Below are 17,215 nucleotides of genomic sequence, written 5' to 3' on the forward strand. Positions count from 1 at the left end.
CGATGTGTCCTCCTCCACCAAAGGTTAACACAAAGGGGGCACCGAAGAAAACTATGAGTAGGAACCCAAGGTCAACAAAGCGCGATCCATCTTACTGGTAGTATGTAGATGCCTTTGAATCACAACAAAATAGCAATTTGTCGGTGAGGCATACTGCATCATCCTCTGAGCAACCGAATCGAAGAACGATGATGCCCATGTTGGACCAGTTTCAGCCATTTATGCACGACTTCATTGATAAGATTGTTGATGTCAAAGGTGATGGTAATTGTGGATATCGATCGGTTGCCGGTTTATTAGGTATGGGTCAAGACTCTTGGTCGGTAGTCTGCAACCATCTACTTAAAGAACTTACCAATTTCTCAGAAGACTATATCAAGCTCTTTGGTGGCACGGAGAGATTTGAGGAATTAAGGATGCCACTACTTGTTGATGGGTTAACCAAGGTATGTAATTTATGTATTTGATTTTTAAGACTTTAGTTTGAAATTAAGTTTGATGTGTATATTTGTTTTATTCAGGTGACAACGGATAAGTAGATGGATATAACGGACATGGGACATGTCATTGCATCAAGGTATAATGTAATCGTTGTATCCTTGTCTAAACAACAAAGCATGACATTCTTTCCCCTTAGAAGTCAACCGCTGACAAATTCTTCATTGCATCGTATAATTTGTATTGGTCATGTGTATGACAATCATTTTGTTGAGGTACATTGTAGATATGAAGTGTTTTTTTTTATGATTATGCAATGAGTTTTGTAGGATTGAGTTAACATTTTATTCGCATACACAACAGGTTTATTTAAAAGAACGTTGTCCCTTACCGCTTGTATCATTGTTATGGTCTAGCAATTGTCATCCGCAGGCGAAGTCGTGGCCAAATCCATATATTAGCATAATGCAACATTACAAGAGCTTTGTGATGTTCAAGAGAGACTATGTTGACATAAATGATGATTGAACATGTAATTTATAAATGCCTGATCGTTTTGAACATGTAATTTATTTGTTACGTCCACAAAAAAATTATTACTTAATTCTAAAAAAGCATGTATGATATATCGTTGTCTGACTTGACTACACATTGTGGAAAACCGTGCATGATAAATTGTTGTCTGCATTAACATAAAGCGCGTGAAAGGACCCTGCACAGCATGACTACACATGTAGATCTGATGCAAGCTAAAGCATGTCATGCCATTTGTGTAGTTGACAACACATACAAAAAGCATGTGCATGCATATTTTCAATCTTTAAAAAATGCAGCACTGATATTAAAACTCATCTATATATATGGCACAACCTAACCTTGTAAGAAAGCACAAGTTTCAGTATCAACCAAAGTCTTACAAAAAACTATGGCATTCTTGGGAGACACAAGCAGTTAGACAGTTGTGAACTCCACATTAGGTTTTATTTTCCCAAATGGATCCATTGTTCACAACGACAGTGGTGTTTACTTCCAAGCTTCCACTCCAGTTCCCATTCGAGTACCTAACGGGTGTGATTTTCAAATGTTAAAAACCAGAATACACAATACCCTTAAGCTAACCGACAAGCAATTTTTGGATGAAATTTACTACCGACAGCCTTTCACGTATGCAGGTAATCAATTTCGGTTTCAATGTATGCAACTGAAAGATGATGCTGATGTTAACACAATGTTAATGTGTAATCATGAATTTTCGTTTGTTGGTCCAATTGAGTTATTATGTAGCATTGCTAGAACCCCAAATGGTATTTTAAACTTACTTGAAACTACTATGACCCCTACTCATGATGCCCTGCTATATTACAATGGGAGGTGGAACATGTCACGCCAAAATGAGTTTGTTGGTTACTCGTTCACAGGAAAAAATCCCTGAAACTTTGACATTCCCACCGGATGTACCATGGATGAACTGAAGGATTTGATCAAACAAGTTGCGCCTCGTGGGATTCCCCCTTATGGTGTTGATGAAACACAAATGGTAAGGCGATTGTTTTTTCGGAAACCAATTCACCATGAGTATTCATAAAAAGTTATAAAATTTGAAATAATTGAACTCAAAGCCAACGAGGACGTGATGAAGGTGCTCATTGAGTCTAACTACTGGAAAAAGATTGGGCCAATAGAAATTTTAGCTGTTTTCAGTAAACCTGTACCGCAAATGGAAGACGAGTTGTCCTTGTCGCAAAATTAGCATGAGTTAGTTAGTTGTAGTATTTGATGGAAATTTAATTGTGCTCAACTATGTTGAAGTTAATGTACTGTTTGAATTCATATATTGCATAATCATTTTCAATTACAAGAATCTCAACTAAAAAAATAGATTTCTATATATAACAAATTAATTAATAAATTATTGTTTTTCTTCTTACGGATCAAGGTGATCCGTACGTTGATCCGTAAGACACTTACGGATCAACTTGATCCATAAGTGTCTTACGGATCAACGTACGGATCACCTTGATCTGTAAGAAGAAAAACAAGCAGGGGCAATTTTGCCATTTTGTTAGAATGCTGGGTGCACCAGCAATAATGCTGGGTGCACCTAGCAACACTCTTTTGCAAAAATGAACTAGGCCCAAAACACAATAAAAGACGTGCATATATGAAAAATAGGTGTAAATAATGTTTCCATTTTATTTCAGGTAGTGCGAAAATGGGCCAGGCCCAAGACAAGAAGAAAAAAATGGTGCATGTAATAAAAAGGTGGCGTGGACAGCAATTGTTGTTTTTTTTCTATGTTTTTTTGTTTGTTTTTTTTTTGTTTTTTTTTGTTTTTTTTGCTTTTTTTAGGTTTGGGTTGGAACCGAGTCAAGGTGACCTGACCCAACCCGCATTTGGGCATCAGGGTTGAAAAAACCCTAGATGACCTAAATCCCAAAACGACACGACTACACGAGAACTGGGGAACCATCACGGAGGGTGGTGCGCCTTCCCCCAAGGCCACTGACCGGCAATGCGAGACCACCATGGCCATGTTACCGTAGAGAAACTATTACAGGAAGCAGAACAAAACACAATCACAAAGAGAGGATTTGGAAAGATAGAGTTTAAAGGAGAGCAACAAAAATACCTAATTTAAAACAAAGAAGAAGAAAAAAAATCCTAATAAAACTATAGTTGCATGCAACGAATTAAGCTGTGAATGCCTTCAATCAACAAAAAAACAAACGCAAAGAATAGATATGAAGGGTATGAGAAAACATGTTGTTTTTGTGAGAAGGGCGGAGCAGAGGCAAAGTAATATCAAAACCCTCGAAATCGCAGAGAGCGGTTGTGTGATTTAAAGGTAATTAGAAAGAGGGTGTTGTGTGTGGTTTGAAGAAGAAGAAAAAGAAGAGAAAGCAAATACTTTAGTATTTTCTATATTACTCCACACTTATTCTTTTTTTCATTTTTATACATTTTCTCTTTTTTATTTATTTTTCTTATTTATTTATTTATTTCTGATTTTTTTTTAGACCCGGGCAGAATTAGGGTCTGACAAATACTTTAGTATTTTCTATATTACTCCACACTTAACCTTTGTGTTGTGCAAGTTCATCCATAAAAAGGTTATATACTTTACTAGCTACTTGGATTTTTGATAGTTTGTGTATATATGATTTACTTTTAAGCATGTTATCTTTATTTATGATAAATTAGTTCTTCTCTAGCAATGTAATTAAAAAAATTAATTTTATGACAATTTAATCCACGACTTTATCAATTTCTTGACTAATTTAGTTTTCAAATTTGGTTAACTATGTTGTGCTAAAAGGATTAATTAGTCATGAAGTTAACAAATTTATGGGCGACCAAATTCCGAAAGGAATAAGGATAGAGTTGAGTAACCCCGCAGGCTTGCGCATGACAAACTTGATTTGTTGACACACACTACATTGTCTGACGAACTGTTTAACATCCTGGAGCATGTTTGATCAATAAAAATTAGACTGAAGCCTATGAAGTGTGTTTTTGATCCCTAGGTGACACTAATGGGGGTGGCGTAGAACTCGATTAATAGAAAATGAGTTCGTCGTGAATGCGAAAATCAAGATGGTCAAGGGGGTTCTAAACAATTGAATTCAACTGTGTTTGGTATGTGGGACAAGTCGAGATGGACTGTTTCAATTGGGACATTAAAGTGAAATTAGGCACAAATAGGATGAAGTAAGTACTAGGAGATGACATATCAATACGTGACAAGGAGTCTGCAACAATGTTTGAGACCCTTGTTTTATATTGGATATCATAATCAAAGCCCAGTAATTTGGCCAAATAGAATTGTTGTTCAAGCGTTTGAATAATTTGGGACATCAATTCCCGGAGGCTCCTATGATCGGTGAGGATTGTGAATTTGTGCCCAAGGAGGTATTGTCGCCATTTTCGCATGGCGGTCGTGATGGCATGCAATTCTCGGACATAGGTGGAAGCATGTTGCATTCTGAGGCAAAATAGCTTACTAAAAAAGGCAATGGCATAACCGCGCTGCGTAAGGCCGAACAACTCCCATGACGATGCCGAACACATCGGTTTCCAGGACGAATGGTAATTCGAAATCTGGAAGAGCAAGAATAGGGGTTGTCTTCATGGCTTGTTTCAGTTTGGCGAAATCATCTTGTAAGGCTGGGGTTCGTCGAAAAGCATCTTTGCATAGCAAGGTCGTAAGGGGAGAAGTAATGTTCGCATAACCCCGCACAAACTTGCGGTAAAACCCTGTAAGGCCTAGAAATGCACGGAGATCCTTTGGATTCAAAGGAGTGGGCAAGTCCAGGATGGCCTATACCTTGGATGGTTCAGGGGACACTCTGTTCTTGGAAACTACGTGGCTCAAGTAATCCAGCTGGCGTTGGCCGAACAAACATTTAGAACGCTTAAGGAAGAATTGGCCGCACAATAATATCTGAAATACCACCTCCAAGTGGTGAAGATGAGCCTGAAGTGTAGCACTATAAACCAAAATATCATCAAAAAACACGACAACAAATTTGCATAAGAAAGGTTGAAGGAGGTGATTCATAGTGGCCTGAAAGGGGGAGGGCGCATTGCAAAGCCCGAAAGGCATAACCCGATATTCGTAGTGGCCCTGGTGGGTTTGAAATGCTGTTTTAAGGATGTCGACGTCCGCCATTAGTATTTGATGGAAACCTTGGCGAAGGTCAAGCTTGGAAAACCAAGATGCACTGCCCAGATTGTCAAGGAGTTCATTAATAGTGGGAATTGAGAAACGATCTTTGATTGTAATAGAATTCAAGGCCCTGTAATCCACACACATGCGTCAAGTTCCATCCTTCTTTTTCACGAGTAACACTGGGGAGGAGAATGGGCTTCGACTGTGTTGCATTAAACTGGAATTGAGTAATTCCATAACTGTCGTTCAATTTCCGACTTCTGGAAGTATGGATATTTGTAGGGTCTAACATATGTTTTGCCTTCAAAAAAAATTATTTGCTGATTAACAGAAAATGAGAAACGAGCAACTCATTATATAAAGGGAAATAACGTTTTGAAGATGATTTAATTATGAAAAAAGGACAAATTAACCGTATATATTTTTACCTCTCTTTTCTTCTTTGTGTTTTGTGGTTTTTTTTGGATGGTGGTTTTTGTCGCCCTCACCAACATTAAAGTCCTTTTTTTAATACAAAAATAAGGGGTAGGAGATAACCCATTTACTTCCACAACAATTTATTTTATTAAATTTTTTGTGGTAATTAATGTTTCCTTTTTGGTTTAGTAGCCTTTCTTTGATAGGATACGACTGAATGGTAGGTTTAAGCTCACCTTCCATCCCCATCACCAATGGCGGATCCAGGACTTTGAGTTATGAAATAAATTATAAAATACAAATCTATGAGATTTTATTTATAATAATTTTTAAAAATTTATTTATGAATTTTAGAAAATAAGGGAGTGCAAGTGTACCCTTATGGCCACAATGTAGGTCAGTCAATGCCCATAACCATAGATTTTTTGGCAGCTTCCTAAAGAGAAGAGGAAGACTATATCACCCCAATCTCTTTTTCTTTAAAATTAAAACATGCAAGGATACTGCATATAAGAGAAATTTAAAAACTGGTTGAAAAACCTATTTCTTATCTCAAACAGTGAGAAAGTACAATACCACGTGACAGTTTCTTATACAATTATTAGTAACTGATAGCAATACTACACAAGCATATAGTAGGCCCAAGAGAACAAGTACCATACCAACCTAACAGAATCTGTTATAACAGAATTCTATCCCACTACCCCACATGTAACATCCCAATTTTTTTGTAAATAAATTTAAAAAACTTTTTAGTAAAAATAAATAAATAAATAAATATAGAGGAAATAATAGGCTGAGTACCCTAGGTATAAATAGTTATGTTAAGTCAGCTGCCTCCTTTTGTCCTCATTTTCGTTTTTCCCCTTCTCCTCTCAAAATCCTTTCTTTTTCCCGCAGCCCACCAAACCAGTCTCAGAAAAACAACGATCTCGAACCCGTTCACCGTTGGATCGTCGTGAAATTTGAGTATCATGTGCGCAACCCAATTCCAAACATTCTCACCGTTGGGAAATTCAAAATCGTATCTGAGCTTAGAGGAAAGTCCTTCGCATTGTAACATTTTAATTTCTCGCAGAAACCCAAAACTGTCTCGGTAAAAATACGATCCCGGTTTCGGTAGCCGTTGGATTTTCATGAAATTTGGATATGTTGTTTGAAATTCAATTCCGCACGCTTTCACCGTTGGGATTTGCGAGATAATATTAGTGGAGGGAGAAAAAGGAATCGCATGAAGACAGTACAAGTGGAGGTTTCAATCTCTTCTCCGTCTCTCTGACGTTTGGGAATTCTATCGGAGCAGTCGGATGAATAATTGAAAGAATTTCCGGGAACCGCTAGAGATGTTGCTATCGCTGGCTGAAGACACGTGAGCCCGCTTAGAAGTAAGGGATGAGTTATTCACAGTTGTGTATTAGTGAGAACATGTGTAGGGATCCTTAGAGGATTAAATTGGGATTTTATTTTGGGATGTTTGTTAAATTGCAATTTTTCCTTTATGATTATAAATAAAATATTGATGTCCTGATGAAAAATTGCTTAATAAATTGTGCTCTTGGTATTTGTATATTTCGACCTATGATTTTGATATAATTGTGTAATATTATTTGAGGGGTTTTAGTCCTCATGTTGTGATAGTCTTTTATATAAATTATTATATTGAGGATATGAAATGATAATTCAAATTGTGAGTATGTGATAAATTGTAGAATAACATGTTGCTTTGAGATTATAATATTGTTATTGAGATTGAGTATAAGTGTAAAGTTGAACATGTGTTAATTTGTGAGATACGTGTAAACATGTGATGGTGGATTGTGACACTATGAGATGTGAAATTGTGAATGAGTTCTAGTTGTGGATAAGTGTGTAGTTAACACTTGATGTGAAATTACTTGTGTTGTAAGCTATGAATTGTACAATAACCCGACCAGCGTTATCTTGAGAAAAGCGTTGATGCGCAGTGTTAAAGAGAAAATGTAGGTTTCCTATTTAGGAACCAGTGTTAAATCGTAGCGCAATTGTGTTGAACGTGTTTAAAACATGAGTGTAAGGTCGTGGGTATTGTATAATTCATGAGCAGTGTCTGCATGCAAAAATTATTTTAGGGGTTGGACCTGAATCAGGAGGGAGAGGCCCTGACAGACTCTTCGGAGTGTAGGCCTTGGGGGTCACCGGGTTTGAGTGCTCCTTTAAGCCTATGCTGATCTCATATGGTTGGAGCATTCTCGCAAAACATCGTGATCCTGACTGGTCTCCCTATGATCTTACTTAGTGAGAGTGACCTGACAAACCCATTGTGTGGTGTGTCTTGTTATGTACTCCTAAGCGCCCCAGGGTGGTTTTTCACTGACATGGTACCACATTGCATATAGGATTGAGTCTTAGCATAACTATTGCATATGCTTGCTAATTGATGTGTTATTATATCTTGATCGAAGTGTGGGATTCTTGTGTAATGTGATTGATAATTGAAAAGTGAATTTTGAATGACGAAGTGGTGAAGTTACGTGAGCTATGTTTAAGCAAGTGGTATCTCATTTATATAATATGTATATTTAATTGTCTTGTTTCTCTATTAGCTAGGAATGTGATAACTCACTCCCTGTGTGTTGTTGTGTTTGGATCCTGTGATGATCTTGAACTTGTGTTCGGGGGAGCAGATGAATAGGTGGATGACTATGAAGAGCCTCATGCTAGAGGACACGGGAACACAACGCTCTGATAGGATGTGACATTAGGATATAGGTTCTATATTAATTGTATGAAGCTTAGATGACCTTGTTGAGTCGAGAATACTTTATTATTTATTTGGACAAGTTTGAATATGATGTAGAAGAAAATGAATGTGAACCTTTTTCCCCTTTGAAACACTTGTTTAAAAAAAATGTTTTAAAAATACTTTTAATTAATATTTAAATTTTTTATTCCTTATTAGTATATATGTGAGGGGTAGAGGGTGTCACACCACACCCTTTTGGTTATTTTGTTTTAGCTATCATGCAGTAGCACTTAGGACCTAGTCTCGTATTATAAATAATGTACTCCACTAGAAGTAAAAAAAGGAAAGAAGAATTATCAAATACCAGTTTAGTGTAACTTAGCATAAAGTAGCTTAATTTTCGTTCGTATCAGTAACACTTTACAATTAATTTTTGTAGGTTCTTCCAGGTTTAAAATTGTAGTAATGTAAATAAGGATGTTTCGTGCATCACCTGGAAAATGAAATACAACTTGCACTTTTTTTGGTTTTAATTATAAGAGGACAAACTTACATGAATTGATTTGATGAGGTGTCAAAATTTGGCTGGATTGATAAGGAAGGGAAGAGGAAGAGGAACAAAAAATTTGATTTCCATCAAAAAGAGAGAATTAACTATTAAAAAAATTCAAGAGAGAAGCATATTTGGGTAGGAAACACGTAGAAGAAAAAGAGAAAAATAATGTGACAAATGATATTAGAGCATGTGCAATGCACAAACATATTGATTTATCGTAAACTATCACAAACTATAATTAATATATGATTTAATTAAAAAAAATTAATTTTATATTTTATTATTGTGCTGTAGCTGAGACCACCACTACTACAAAAAAACTTTCTACATTGGTTATTCGAGATATTTTACATTGGTTTTCAACCGTTGTTGTAGGAAACATCGTAAAAAGGAGAAACATTTTCTATGACGGTTGTTAATGACCGTCTTAGAATGTTAAACATTCTACATCAATTCTAAGAGAACCGATGTAGAATGAATGATTAGCATTCTACATCGATCGTCCGAGAACCGATGTAGAATGTTCAACATTCTAAGACGATCTTCGACACATGACCGTCTTAGAATTGTTAACACAAACTGATAATACAAGAAAAACCAACAAACAATACTTTCTTAAATAGAATATTACATTAGGAAAATATGAAATTTACACACACAAACAGGTTAAATAATTAGATACAAGTTACTCGACAAATAAATTTAACATAATAATAGCTTAATATTAACAAGTTCATCTGTCAATGATGAACGCAAAATAGATAACAAGTTCATCTGGATGATATTTTACAATGGAACTAAATCAACAAAGGCCAAGTAAACAAAAATTTGATATATGCAACTAGATTCCTAAGAGCTAAGTATGTGTGGTCTTGCCTTTAGTTTAGCCGTGGTGCTATCTTAGATATCCTTTCATCTTCTAGGAGTGCGTAAGGGTCTAAATATTGTGGAGGTGATATAGCCATCTTGCTTGCATCATGGACAAATGTTGGTCCAAAATACTGCAACAGTAAACTAAGGATCAAATTCAAAGACATCTCTCAAACATTAAAGGCATCATTCACTACAAAGATCTCTCAGACATTAAAGGCATCATTCACTACAAAGAGACTCAATTCAAAAGTGAGGCTTTAAGTGTATGAACAACATGTCACAAAGAGCAAATTGGGATTTTTATCAATTTACCAGACAACGAGCACAAAATTCATAGAAATGCAAGTTATAACATTGCCTGTGTCTGTGAACTATAACAAAATATACATGAACATGACCAACTATTAAAAGTGAAATCTTTTATTTCTTTAAAGTGTATAGCTTATAGGTTCTAAATTGCCAGTTTTTCTATTTACTAGCTATGTTCTGTAAAATAATTCACATCCATAATTTAATTCACATCCACTATATATACTCTCAGTAAAATAATTATTAATGACTCTGTCTTCTTATTATCATATAACCAGTAACTGATTCCAAGATCTGTTAATAAAAGAAATGAAATCATGTTGGGTTAAGTTAGAAACTACTACTATATACGATAACATCTATCGATAATCTCTATAAAATGAGTAAACTTTGGTTTTAACTCTTCTAAAATCATTGTTTTTCATTCTCTATGAAATTGCTATTTTTACCCCTAACTTACTTTAAGGTACATAGATAATACGGAGTATTTATTTTGGAGATCTATAAAATATTATAGAGGTGTACGTCCTCACATGTGCATATCTACTTGAGATGGTACTTGATTAGCTTCCCTTTAACACAAACATTTTAATGATGTCACCTCATATAACAGTATGGGATAAAAAACAATAACGTCATATTCTCAAAAAATAAAAATAAAAGTTTTTTTTACAAAAATAACAGTATGGGAAATTTCAAGTTAATACAACTGATGATTGCTTAGAGGAATGAGCGCACAAACAATGCAATAGCTAATAACACAAGAAAATGAAACTATGAGGTGTGATCATCACATGGTTCCAGGGAAGTTTCTACATAACGATCAAGATTTTCTGGATTCTTACATATATGGCTAATAATATTTTTTGCCCATTTTAAGGAATATCATTGGTGTTTTCTATAAATTTAAGCTTTGAGTGGACACTATGAAATGAAATATAAGTATATAACGTAGACAAGGTTTTTTGACTACCTCTTGTCTAAGACCTTGTCAACCAATATGGGACAAACGAAAATGAATAAGAATAAACTAATGAGAAAATGAATAAAGAATAACGCATACCTAATGGAAAATTTTCTTTTCTCAATTCTTGTGCTTCATGGTTGCTTTATCAAAACCAATGGTTGGAAATTGTTTTGCATACTCCTCAACATCATGGCGGAGCTTTGCTATCTCCGATTGAAAGGTAGAAGATAACTCAATTGTGGCCAAGAAGTCCTTCAGCTTTGTTCCTGATTAAATTTTGTTAACATCAGCCACATATTAGCTTAGTAAGCACCTATGAAGCACGAACGCGGCTCATCACCGGCGTGTCCCGTGTCGGACTCGCACCGGACACCCATGCGCGTACGACTCCGGTGCGACGCGGTGTCCGACGCCGGCGCCGTCACCGGACGCGGTTGAACAGGAGGACACCTCTGGTTGGACGCGGCCCACCACGTAGACACGTGCGTCGCGGCCCATTAAGAGCCTTAGGTTTTTTTATTATTTATTTTAAAATGCTTACAAAAAAAAATACCTGTCGTTCTGTGTCTTCTCCTTCTTCTTCCCGCAAGCGCCGCCATTGCCGCATTGGTTTCCTTCCCCGCGCAGGTAAGCTTTGCTTCTTATTTATCCTCTGGTTTTCCTTCCCCGCAAGCTTTTCTTTTCTTTTTTTGCTGCCTGGTTTTCCTTTCCCGCAAGCTTTTCTTTTCTTTTCTTGCTGCCTGGTTTTCCTTCCTCGCAAACTTTTCTTTTCTTTTCTTGCTGCCATGCCTCTGGTTTTCCACTTTACTCTTTAAACATTTACACATTCTTTCTCTTTAGCTATTATCCGCTGGATATTACACGTTTCTCCATTTTTTTTATTTTATAGTAAAAAGCAACTTTTCATCACGTGCTGTTTTCTCTCTCTCACACACACACATAGCAGGCAAAGGCTATTTTCTCTCTCACACACACACACACAGCACGTAAAAGCAACTTTTCCCTTTTACATGCATTTACTTTTATTTTATTATAAAAAGCAACTTTTCATTGAAAAAACACGTAGGCCTGATGCTTTTTGGGAGTCTCTTTACTTTTGATCCCCACATGTTGCTTTCTTGATATTTCTATTTTGAATTTAGCTTCTCTAAACTAAAGACTCAGAGATTTAAAGAGTGACGATATTTCTACGGTTAATTTAAAAAAATGGATTATATTTCTAAAATGCTTTAATTAAAGTTAGTGATGGCCAGCTTTCTCGCTTTCCAAATCGTGTGGAGCAGTGTGTGTTTTTTTATTGGTGATATGTGTGGATGGCTGCAAGGTACTGTGCATAATTAAGTTCCTGTGCTTTAATGCTGTGAGACAAGTTGTATTGAAGCAATTTGCACATGTGTTTTGGATATTTTTATTTAAAAAATAAGTTAATAGTAAAATTGAAAATGAATTTTTTTGTTAAATCCAAAAGTTATGTAAAGATGCTCAACTTAGAATTTCTTTCTAAAGTTAAATTTTAAAATTAATTTTTCAATGTGAAAGTAAATAGTCAAATATTTACTTAAATTCGTGTTAGTTTATATTTCAACCTGATTTTTTATAATCAAACACAGATCATTAAAGTTGTCAGAGAGATATGTTATTGTATAAAGATCTAATACTGAATCATGATTTTATAAAAAGTTAAAATAATTGATAGTAATTTATGTTTTTTATTGTAAAGGCTGTTTTCTCTCTCTCTCTCACACACATACCACTTTACAAAGACTTATTCATTAGAATATGACATGCCAACGTCTAGGAGCTTCTAAATGCATTTACTTTTTTTGCTGTGAAATAGTCAACTTCACTATTTAATTATTTATCCATCTTATTTCAAATTTCAAACAAACCATACATGAACTATGCAGCACGAGGAACTTCTAAATCTTTATTATTCTTTTTAGTTAAGCTGGAGATAAATTTGTTATGTATTTGTCATGTACATGTTTTTGGAATGTATTTATTTTCACATTCCCGGTCAACATTGATTACAAATTGCTTTTTGTTGTTTGTTTTTTATTTAGAAATTATTTACATTAATTTTTTATTTTTTTAAATTGTTGTAGAGATGAGTGCTTCTAGTCCTAGTCAAGCTAAAGAACAAGATGATGATACCAGACCTTTATGGACCTATTGTGATTTTACCTTTAATGGGTCTTACACTAGAATGAGGGCACACTTGTTGAAGATGACAGGAAATGGAGTTAGAGTTTGTCAAAAGGTAACAGTTGCCAAACTTATAGATTTGAAGAAGATAGACAATGAGGCTACATTGAGGGTGGAGAGGTCAAAAACAAAATCTGTGTCATTGCCTCCGGTTTCTACTCAACACCAAATGGATACAAACACTCTTGGTGTTGATCCAAAAAAGAGAAAGACATCATCCGTAGAAAATGCCTTTAATTTGCAAGCTAGAGAGACACTTGATCATGAAATTGCTAGGATGTTTTACTCTTCGGGACTGCCTTTTCATTTAGCAAGAAATCCTCCTTATAGGAAGGCATTTGCCTATGCTGCCAACAATCAGATCAGTGGTTACCAACCTCCAGGTTATAATAAATTAAGGACAACATTACTTCAAAACGAGAGAAGACATGTGGAGAATTTGTTACAACCAATTAAAAATGCATGGAGCCAGAAGGGTGTGAGCATTGTTAGTGATGGATGGAGTGACCTGCAAAGAAGATCTCTTATTAATTTCATGGTTGTCACAGAGAGTGGACCTATGTTTTTAAAGGCCATTGATTGTTCAAATGAGATCAAAGACAAGGATTTCATTGTCAAACATATGAGGGATGTAATTATGGAGGTTGGACACTCAAATGTTGTGCAAATTGTGACGGATAATGCAGCCGTTTGTAAAGCAGCAGGTTTAATAATTGAGGCTGAGTTTCCTTCCATTTATTGGACTCCATGTGTTGTCCATACATTAAATCTTGCTTTGAAGAACATATGTGCAGCCAAGAATACAGAAAAAATAATGTTGCTTATGAAGAATGTTCTTGGATCACCCAAATTGCGGATGATGCAATGTTTGTGAAAAACTTTGTCATGAGTCACTCTATGAGACTATCAATTTTCAATTCATTCAATTCATTGAAATTGTTATCCATTGCTCCAACAAGATTTGCCTCCACTATTGTAATGCTCAAGAGATTCAAGCAATTGAAGAAAGGACTCCAAGAGATGGTCATTAGTGACCAATGGTCTTCTTATAAGGAAGATGATGTTACAAAGGCTAAATTTGTGAAAGATACTTTGTTAGATGATAAATGGTGGGATAAGGTTGATTATATTCTTTCTTTCACTAGCCCTATTTATGATGTTCTTAGAAGAACGGATACAGAAGCTTCATCTCTCCATCTAGTATATGAGATGTGGGATTCAATGATTGAAAAGGTGAAGAATGTCATATATCAATATGAGAGAAAGGAGGAGAGTGAAGGATCAACCTTTTATGAGGTAGTGCACTCCATATTAATTGACTGTTGGACTAAGAGTAGCACTCCTCTCCATTGTTTAGCTCATTCTTTAAATCCTAGGTAATTGACTCTATACTTTTTTACTTACATTTTTTTTAGAATTACATAAATTTTAATCATGTATATATTTCTTTTTAATTGTAGATATTATAGTCATGAATGGTTAAGTGAAGATTCTAATCGAGTTCCTCCACATCAAGACATGGAACTCACTCGTGAAAGATTAAAATGCTTCAAGAGGTTCTTTCTTGATGTGGATGTAAGAAGGAAAGTGAATATTGAGTTTGCCAACTTCTCAGATGGAAGAGAAGGTTTTGATGATCTTGATTCTTTAAATGATAGAGGTCAAATGGATCCAAAAGCTTGGTGGCTAGTTCATGGCATTAATGCTCCAATACTTCAAAAGATTGCCCTTAAGCTACTTGCGCAACCTTGTTCATCTTCTTGTTGTGAAAGGAATTGGAGTACATATTCATTTATCCATTCTTTAAAGAGAAACAAGATGACACCACATAGAGCTGAAGATTTAGTATTTGTTCATAGCAACCTACGACTTCTCTCAAGGAATACTCCACAATATCATCAAGAGGAAACTAAAATGTGGGATGTAGCTGGAGATGATTTTGGGTCACTTGATGATTGTGGTATTCTTGAAATTGCTAGTTTGTCTTTAGATGAACCAGAGTTAGAGGGTGTCTTTTTCAATGATGATGGCTAGTTTGTGGAATTCTTGAAGACTTGAAGTTGCTAATTCATCATCTTGCTTTATAATTTTTAGTATTTTTTGTGACTCATTATCGTAGGAAAAGTTCTTTTGAGATGATGATGAATATATAAATCTTGATTTTCAATTTAGATCTTTTATGCATATCGCTCATATTTAATTTTATGTAATTTTATTTTATTGAATTATATATATATTTATATAGCCGTGTCCGTGTCCTACATTTTCAACATTTCAGGTGTCCACGTGTCCGTGTCCGTGTCGTGTCCGGTGTCGGTGCTTCATAGGTCACAATCTCGTGTTAGATGGAGGGTACACTGTTGTAAATGTAGGATTTTCTGTGTGGTCTCAGTCTGAGTAAAAAATTGTATGCATGTGTATCTTTAAATAATTATTGTTGGTGTGTAAAGTGTCTGTTCTGTATTCGGGTTGTTTTGGCTTTCGTGACTGTGTTTCGATTGCCCAGTACGTAGTTCAGAAATTACTATGTGAATAAAGAACGCAATACTGGATATGCCTCACTCTAAGCTAGCAGCTTTGGCATTTGTATTTCAAGATAATAAGTTGGATGAAATTGGCCTTATGCATCTATGATTCATCCATACATGAATATAAAATAATAATAATAATAATAATAATAATAATAATAATAATAATAATAATAATAATAATAATAATAATAATTAATTATTATTATTATTATTATTATTATTATTATTATTATTATTATTATAACATTTATTTATGAAATTGGTCTTTTAATTAGTTTCAAATGGACACTATTTGTGAAAAAAATTATATGGTTTAATGGCCATGCTTTCGGTTAATTTCTATTGAATACAGCTAAATTTTTCTGTTTGTAGAAAGTAATTAATAAAACTTACATTATGTGTTACATTTTTATATATTGACTGGATCGCATGATAGTTGGAGAATATATATATAATAATTTCTCTTATATTAGACTTTTTTTTTTTTTTTTTTTTTTATAGTTGAAACCACAGTAACCAATGAAATGGAAGAATCAATGCAAATGATGAAGGTATTTGTTTGGGATATAGTTTCGTTAGATTCCGCGTAATCTTAAACGGCCGTTTAAGATTGCTAATATGTATGTTAAGTCCAATTAAATGAATTTGGTTTATAACTCTATTCTATTTGCTAATTTTTTTAAATCTTAATGCATTTGGTTAATGAATATCTTTTTCTAATTAATAATCCTAATTTCTTAGGTGAAATTAATTAAAGAAAAATAAATATAAAGATTGAAAATTACTAATAATAATAAATTTCCAATAACTATTTTTAGTCTAAAAAATTATAAGGTTCATGCATGTCTCTTATCCATTCATTGAGTGAATTTTCATTCTCAATGTAAATTTAAATTCATCTTAAATGTTAAAGTACATCAAAGACATTCGAAAGGTCTCCTTAAAAATCAGTTCATAAGGGGTGACCTACCCAATTATATAAGCACTTGTAATTCGTTAACCACCCCAAGGACTCTCAACATTAAAACCATGTGTCTTGATAAGCAATAAGAACAAAAGAGCAAATAATACAATGATAAAGAAGTCAAATTTCATTAAGAATCCCGAATCATAGATAACATTGAAATCCACCTAATTCCAACAAAAAAGAATTTAGTTAGAAATAGAAAAAAATAAACGAAACCAAATAGAAATGCAAAATGAATAAAAAAATTTGTTTTTTAATAGAAAAGTACACAACAGAAAGAAAACCAAAAACCTAATACCTTAGGGAAATAGTTCCCATGGCATCAGCTAACAAGAAAGATGACTAATGAGGAGGACGAATTTCATCCTGTTTTCTTCGTGTACCCACAATGTTTTGAGAGAAAGAGAGAAAAAGCGTCTCTAAGATAATGAGGAAAATTGAAAAAAAAAGTTCTCAATTCGTCAACAACCTCCTGGGGATAACTCATAACTCCACCAACCTGCTGTTTGGCTGTCGACACCTATTCAGCCCCTAACACCAAATCTACTACAATATATTTTT

At 34.6% G+C, this 17,215-nt stretch overlaps 2 protein-coding genes across 2 annotated transcripts; both read left to right on the top strand.

The window, feature by feature from the left end:
* The first annotated feature begins 13,058 nt into the window (after positions 1 to 13,058).
* Positions 13,059 to 14,030, top strand: LOC114405181. Its single transcript, XM_028367821.1, has one exon. It carries the CDS (start codon positions 13,059 to 13,061, stop codon positions 14,028 to 14,030), a length of 972 nt encoding a protein of 323 aa, XP_028223622.1.
* A 146-nt stretch (positions 14,031 to 14,176) lies between these two features.
* Positions 14,177 to 15,190, top strand: LOC114405182. Its single transcript, XM_028367822.1, has 2 exons — positions 14,177 to 14,532; positions 14,617 to 15,190. The coding sequence occupies exons 1-2, from the start codon at positions 14,177 to 14,179 to the stop codon at positions 15,188 to 15,190; spliced, it is 930 nt and encodes a 309-aa protein (XP_028223623.1).
* Positions 15,191 to 17,215: the final 2,025 nt, after the last annotated feature.

Source organism: Glycine soja, chromosome 3, assembly GCF_004193775.1.
Source record: "Glycine soja cultivar W05 chromosome 3, ASM419377v2, whole genome shotgun sequence".
Classification (NCBI taxonomy): Eukaryota; Viridiplantae; Streptophyta; class Magnoliopsida; order Fabales; family Fabaceae; genus Glycine; species Glycine soja.